Genomic DNA, 7674 nt, shown 5'->3' on the forward strand with positions numbered 1-7674 from the left:
TGTTTGCGGCTGGTTGCTCATAGGCTACTTTGGGCATCGGGTTTCGGATAGAGCCGATGCAATCGGTACCGCGTTTGAAATAGTTCTTAATGCGTCGGTTGGCCACGTCTGCGTCCGGCTCGGTGGTCCGGCGCAGCTGGCGACGCTGCAGCTCGACCATGTCCTGCCGAAACAGATTCCAGACGTTGTTGCGTAAAAACTTGCTGCACAACTCGACGTCGGTCGGGTAGAACTTCTCGAGTTTTTTCACTTTCTCTTTCGTCGCCTCATCGCTCAGGGCAATGAACTTGGACATGGGGACGCGGATGACTTCAGCTCCTTTGCTCACCAGTGAGAAATGTGTGCCGTGCGACATCAACGACGATATTCCCTAATCAAAAACAATATTGCTTTTTTATCGCGATGACAATGCAAATAACCGCAAAACAGCGATTTCAGATTACTGCAGATAACTAAAATCCGAATAAAAGATGAATGTAGCGAACGAATCAGTTGGGCTTAAGTAAAATGGTACCTTGTTTCTCTTTAATTGGCCGGGTCATATTTTATACCGCGATAAAATTTGTAATCAGTGTATTTCAGTTACTGCCGCGCCAGTTAGGGTTAGCTTGGTCATGATTTTAAAACAGTAATTTACAGGGTAGATAGGTGGCTTGCCGGGTCAACTAGCATTATTAAAGCCCAGCAGAAATGAGAAACAAGGTATCAATTTTTCGGCCCCTAAACAAGCATGTAAATAACTATTTCTGTCACCGCTCTACGGTTCGTAGAATTAGATCAATCACGACGTTAGAAAATTGAAATAACACCTACGAACACGTGACCAGGGATGCAGTGGTCGACCTTGACATAAACGCCGATTCCCACGTAGTCCTCCTTTTCGTCATCGTCGAGCATAAACGGTTCGGTGGCCACGGGCTTCTTGCGTTCTTTGGCCGAACACCTTACGGTAGGGGGTAGTAGTTTACTGATGCGCTCGAAAGGTGCCGGATGGGCGTTCGTTAAGCTGACCCGCGGTCTCGACGTCTGGGGACGTTTGCTCAAAATCGGCGTCGTCGGTACTTCATCGGTCGGGGTTTGCGGCTTCGATAGAGAACGCGTGGTCGAGAATACGAGATCGGCATCGGTGAGCGGTGTCCGCGGTTCGACGATAGCCACCTTTCGCCTGGGAGTAATTTCTGCATCCGTAGTAGTAGTAGTTTCCTGTTCATCCGTTGTATCAGGTGTATCACTCGCGAATGTTCGATTGGCCATCATTATGTTGCGCACGGTACGCCGAAGATGTAGCCTTAATTGTTGCGGGTTCGTTATCCGGACCGGTGGAACGGGTACTTCCTCCTGCTTCGGAGTTTCGCTTTTTGTAGCCGTCAACACGGTATTCCAAGCGTTTCGTCGCAGAAAATTTACGGACGTCTCCATGTCCAAAATGACGCGTTGAAGGCCGTTTTGTGGCGTGGGATGAAGCGGTTTCGGGACGAATTTGTGGAACTCTGGACATTTAGTGAGATCTACCAAACGCAGTATATCGCAACCACCCTGAAAATAGTAAAAGGTTTTGTTTGTACGCATGCGGGCGATAACAACATTCTAAGATAGCAAGTCGTCAAGCATACAGTGTAACCTCGTACGAATTTTGCGGGCAAAGGCGGAATTGTCGTATTAAACGAGTTTCATCTTAAACAGAATCGTATTAACCCATTAGCACTCGTGAATTTCACTATGTACTGCTAAGTGTCTCTTACTCCCGCAGAATATTCAAGGGAAAATCCATCATTAATCACAAAACAGAATAGCTCATTTCCAGTTAATGTTTACATGTATTACAAGTTTATGTTATTTTGTAGTAAATAGTCAAGGCTTTCATTATGATATGAGATTCGATGAGGGGGACCACCAAATGTGACTTTTTGGCCCACCGAAATTCATCCAAACTTACTTGGATATAAGCGAACGCTCAGATCTGTAATGTTCACACTCAAAATACACGAGATATTTCAAGAAGGAATTTCGAGGACACGGGTGTTATTTGTTATTAGCGGTGGGGTTCGAATCCCACTAGAACCGTTTCGCGTATAGCAGACGAAAGACTCAGGGCGGATTCGGGCGGCTTGAGATAGGCAGGACGATACGGGCAGCTGGAGTGTTAATGGGTTAATGAGGTTCAACTGTAGTTAAAAACTTGTTCGATGCATCTCTCCTCAGTGTCTCAAACAATACGAATGATATCAGGTTACACCACGCACGTGCACGCATACCTTACTGACGAAATAAAGCCATTCGTTTACTTTCGTGCTTTCGACGATCAGCTTATTATAGCGGAATTCCTCGATTCTGCTGACGAAACACAGGTCCTCGATCAGCCCCGGTGGCCATGTACTGAACAAATCTAAAGATCTGTAATAGTCAAACACGAAACACTTAGATCGTGAGAGACAAACTTCGCTTTGTCTTAATTTGGCGAGGGAAATTTTAATCCGTCTCCCTCAGCCTAGACGGCTATCCCGCAGCGGTGATTATCTGTTCGTCTTAAGAGTAGAGAAAATGCGCGTGTAAACACGGAGAAAATTTCAGTAGTGGATTTTCGTGCTCTTACCGTAAAAACTCCTTCCTGTATTGTAATTCTCCCATCATGACGTCATACAGCCCGTGCTCCATGAAGTCCTCTCTATCGACGGCTAGCAATTCGGTGTCTTCGAAACAAACTATGGAAGCGTTCCTGGTGGTATTTTTCAGCAACGCGATTTCCTAGAAACATTAAATCAGAGAATGATCATCGTTTACTGCGATTCGTAGGTGGAGATTTGAAACTTATCTTTCGAGAAAATTGTCGCGGCCTATACCCCGAATACTTCTCCTTTGCGTAGTATCGACACTTCCGGTCGGACGAAGATGCTGTCACTGTCGGTATCGAACACGACCGACACTGCTCCGGAGAATATGAAGTAGAAACTGTGGCCCACGTGACCTTTCCGCACGATAACTCGCTTCTTGTTAAAACTATATAGATAGATGATTTAAAAAAAGGTCCGGATTAAAGGGGAATGATTTGAGGAGATATTTTCTCCCATTACAGAGAAAAGAAACATCGGTTATTCCGGATTCCAACGTCCGAAATTTCGTCACCAAATTATTCCTATTTTGGGTTCAATGATATCATTATTATTTTTTTTCGTTACATGGTTTTCTGTGGGTGGAAAATTCTTGATTCTCGAATTTAGAAAAGAAAAACTATTCTTTTTACTACAGTGGAACCTCGATAATACGAATGTTGAGGGCAAAAGTGAAATTGTCGTTTTAAATGGGTTTCGTATCATCTTAATCTTGATTGATATAAATATGTTAACCGGGGCCAATCATCGTGATAAACGGGTTTCGTCTTTAACAGAATCGTATTCACGAGACTCCACTTTACAGATCTTCTAAACGTTATCACGCTGCAGTTTTCAGAGAGACAGCCAGGGAAGGTTTTTTCAAATTTTGCAATTCGCAGCTATGGAGAAGCACATTCACATTCATAGATATCTTACTTGCAGTAGCGCACAACGCGACACAGTAGATATTGCATACGTTGCGTGTATTTACGGAAACTGTGTAGTCCTCGCATGAGACTGGCGATCGATGCGAGTTCGTCGTCCGTTCTTTTGTCGGGTCGTTTTTCGACCACTCGCTTCGCATAATCCGGCCAAGTCAACTGGAAGTCGAAACGAACGGTCAAGCGAATCGGTAGATTCACCAGGAAAAGAAGAACTCAAAATGCATATTACTATTGCATCGATGAAAATGATTCACATTTAGTTCAATTTGAAGCATGATCTAAATAACAGAACTGATTTTAATTTTTTTAAATTTTGTACATTTTTCTGCTCTCCTTTGACAGTAGATTCATACTTGCACTTGAATCTCATTTTTCACGTTAAATCTCTTAAATAAATAGTTGTTTTCATAACTGATACCACATGATCGGACAACAAACACCTCATAAACAGGAATTTTCCATTTCTTGAAAACGCTTTCAAAATACGCTTTAGAAGAAATATATGACCAATTCTTAATGTGCGGACTCGTCTCATCGATCCGGGGTTTGTGGGTTCGAATCCTGGTGGTGACGGGTTCGCAGTCGATGTCACTTCTCTGGCCTCTTACCCCCACTAAAAAGGGTTAAAGAAAAAGTGAAGCCCTAATACCGCCATGCGTTACGTCCAGATGGTTGAAAAAATATTCTACCTCAGCTTTGCGTTTGAAATCCCTCGGGTTGAACGAAACTTCTTCTAAATTACCATCTTCGTTTTGTGTGACACCTAATTTCCTTTTCGTGGGGATGTCGATGTGCATGCTTTCTAAGTCGATGTAACCAGACCTGCTGTACTTTCTCAAGGCCGAACACACGGCGCACATCATTCGCACAACGCGAGCCCATTTTCGCCATATCAGTATTGGCTGTTGATGTATACGGAAAGTCGTTTGTTGTATGCGATTTCAAATCTTCTAGATTCAAACGTTTCGTAATGGGGTATCGGCACAAACCAGACTCAATTATACGTAGTTCTTTTTCAATTAACTTTTATTTTTAGGCTCCGTAATGGAAATGTTGTCAAATAAGTCATCAAATAGATATAAGATTGACATTTCCAATAAGTGTATGGTATGGTTTTATTAGAAATTTACTAATGAGATTTAATTTAGAATTTACTAATGAGAAACGATTGATAGAACACTATATCCGTGTTGACGCGATGTAGAGAGAATACCACAATTATAACGAAAAATTCCGAAAATGAAACTTCGAGATATTAGTTTATTTCAACGTTTCGACTATATCCTAATAGTCATCTTCAGGAATAATGAAGATGACTATTAGGATATAGTCGAAACGTTGCAATAAACTACTATCTCGAAGTTTCATTTTCGGACTTTTTCGTTATAATTGTGGGATTCTCTCTACTAATGAGAAAAGTTGACTCGAATTCAATTGAAATGTAGAAGAAATTGAAGCGCGGTTACCGAGTAACTACTAGCGAACCTGGTGGATCCTTACCTGCCACACGTGGAATCCTCGATTGCCACAGTAGCGGTGTCGGTACCGAACTGAAGTAAAATTCAATACTTACCCGTGGTTTGTTACGTATGTCTATTTTATCTGCCGCTTTCTGAAAAATTATGGAATCAAAACTTTTTTTCAGAAAATTCGAAACATGATATATATGCAGAACTTTAAAAGTCATAATCTATGGTTAGAAAATAAAAGCAGACTTATGTTTCGCTTAGCTGTTTATGTTTCTTCTGAAAATAGGAAATATAGCTGAAATAGATATTTTCAAAATGAATGAATTCACGATTTTTTTTTCAACGTGCGGTTGAAATATGCCGTCCTCGGTTTCACGTCGTCACTGCTATCAAATGTTGCGTTCGAAAAGGCCGAACATCGCCATAAAAAATCTGCATTTCATTTCCTTAACAATGATGAATTAAGTTTTTCAAGCAAGTGACTATATCATCCCACAAACGGAGTGTAATCGTAATTTGTAAATTTCTGTAATTTTTTGCTGTCGACAATTTTTGTATCCTGCGCTCGAAAAGATTGTAAAATTTCTGGAGCAATGAATTTATATCTGAATCGAAATCGGGGGACCGCTCCAAAGTGGGCGCCTAGAGAACCTGGAAACTTATACCGTAGATATGTGAGTGAATGATGGCATTCATTGCGGGGTTAGTGATATAATGGATTAAAGGCTGTGTATATCTATATACCTTCGATTTGTTTTGTATTCCGTCGGTGAATACATCGTCGTCTTCTTCTACCAGGGTTATCAGAGTGCTGGTCGATTTCGCGTGCTTAAGACTGGGCTGTCGCTTTTTCGGAGTCGGAATGTTCGTACCGCGAAGGGCGAAGTGCACTTTGGTCGCCGCCTTCACGGCTGCCTTTCGGTCGCGGTCACTTCTTTTTATATCGGACATTTCGGTGAACGAAAATACTGATTAGTATTTGTGTATATGATTTACAGGGTATATATGTTATATACAGGATTGTTCACGATTTCTCATCTACATAGCATATCAGTAACATTTCTCAGAATCTTATTCCGTGATTTTACGTTTTTCGATCAATGTTCGAAACTTAAGAACTACGAAACACACAGATTATCAGAGCTTTATTCCACATGCCGCTATCATCATCATTATCATCGATGTCCTGTTTTTCTTTCGATTATTTTTTTCAATCCAGAAATTTCGCCTATCTAGTGTTCAAAACTTACGTACCAACTCGCGTTAAAGGTATACAAATCCGATCACGCCGTTCGTGTTAAGGTGATATAATAAAGCAAAAAAAAACTGTCAAATAAAGAAACTGTTAATAATTTACGCTATTTAAAACACTCTCTGGAAACACCCGTAGCGCGTACGTACGCATATATAATACAGTAAATATATGCATATCTGAGGCAAGTGTAGTTTCTTACTTTACCTTATTGTAAGAAATAACCAATAGACAGTACCACGTCACGGTATCATGTTTATTGGGGGTACTTAGTCTGTTTTGTTCGTGACTAATTTGCTGTCGAGCGCCGGCCAACCCAAACGAAAAATTCAATGCGCGGATTACCGAAACTGAACGAGGCCCTCGGGTCGTGCGCTAATCTAATATATATATAATGCTTTACAAAATCGTCGTTTACCGAAAAACGACCCGCGGGGAAAGTTTTTTTTCTCCGGTTTTCGACGTCAGTAAGTTAATAAGCCGGCGCGTACGATGAAAATGACGACGAAAATCGAAATCGTGTTGTAAATAGCCAACACAGTAAAACAAAACATGAAGAATCATCAGGGAAAGAAAAAATTTATTCAATATTTCTCTTCGGAAGATAGCCGACTTTGTTTTCTTTTTAATTCCCCGCATAATCTATTGCTTCAATGATTGTGATCATATTTTTTCACAAAAATATTCATAGACGATGATGGTCTCCCAATAGATGCCTCTGTGACCTGGCTGCTTTATCCAAGAAATGCTCTTTCTTTTCTTCTGGACGCAGGCCTTACGATTTTCCTAGATCCGCCCCTGTCTGAATACATTTAGCAGAACTGTTGCGTTAACTTCGATTGTATTAATGGTTCAATTAATAAAATGGAATGTTGCTGCTCGGCTCAAATAGCGCATGATTGCCAGATCAAGGTGAAAGGTCATTTTCTCGTTATGAATACATCAATAAGTATAGTGTTGAAAAGTATTTTAGTTGAAAGAACTTGGCGATAGTGGTAAATACATCACCATCTATCCACGCCACTATGAACAAATCGTAGATAACAGGTAGTTCGATCGAGTCGTTCATAAACTAGCTCGCCACCTATTGAAATAATACAACATTCACCGGAGTCGATATGAGCTTAAAGCCACGGAGCTTTTGGACAATGCTCGTATCTGAAATATTGGTTGAACCATGACGTAGTTCAACGTTTAAGTTTCGGTTTTATTGCAATCATTAGAATACGATCGTCACAAAGGTCAACATAGATAGTGCGAAAAGAAACAAAACAACAGAGAAATAATGTATACGAAGCTATATGAAAAGGAATTCAATCAATAAGTTGTCTATTGAATTTGGACTTTGGGTTGCCATTTGGGGGGCTTTAGAGGTATAAAACTTGAAGATATAAGAAGTAACTTTTAGCCACTTTTAG

The 7674-nt window shown here is 40.9% G+C and overlaps 1 protein-coding gene across 1 annotated transcript; it reads right to left on the reverse strand.

Annotated features, from left to right (window-relative positions):
• Positions 1-1411: 1411 nt before the first annotated feature.
• Positions 1412-5955, reverse strand: LOC141907722 (cyclic nucleotide-binding domain-containing protein 2-like). The gene is made up of 7 exons (XM_074797460.1): positions 5749-5955; positions 5109-5147; positions 4225-4437; positions 3528-3691; positions 2841-2997; positions 2594-2745; positions 1412-1536 (listed from the first exon to the last, which is right to left on the reverse strand). The coding sequence occupies exons 1-7, from the start codon at positions 5953-5955 to the stop codon at positions 1509-1511; spliced, it is 960 nt and encodes a 319-aa protein (XP_074653561.1). The 3' UTR covers positions 1412-1508.
• Between the last annotated feature and the right edge of the window lie 1719 nt (positions 5956-7674).

This window comes from Tubulanus polymorphus, chromosome 6, assembly GCF_964204645.1.
Source record: "Tubulanus polymorphus chromosome 6, tnTubPoly1.2, whole genome shotgun sequence".
Lineage (NCBI taxonomy): Eukaryota > Metazoa > Nemertea > Palaeonemertea > Tubulaniformes > Tubulanidae > Tubulanus > Tubulanus polymorphus.

What these genes read in the sequence shown, in the direction of transcription:
- LOC141907722 (XM_074797460.1), bottom strand. Translation starts at nt 5,955, where the DNA reads ATGTCCGATATAAAAAGAAGTGACCGCGACCGAAAGGCAGCCGTGAAG. An exon ending in GCAAAGGAGAAGTATTCGGG is followed by an intron (nt 2,746 to 2,840) that starts GTATAGGCCGCG and finishes TAATGTTTCTAG; the next exon opens with GAAATCGCGTTGCTGAAAAA. An exon ending in TACAGGAAGGAGTTTTTACG is followed by an intron (nt 1,537 to 2,593) that starts GTAAGAGCACGA and finishes TACTATTTTCAG; the next exon opens with GGTGGTTGCGATATACTGCG.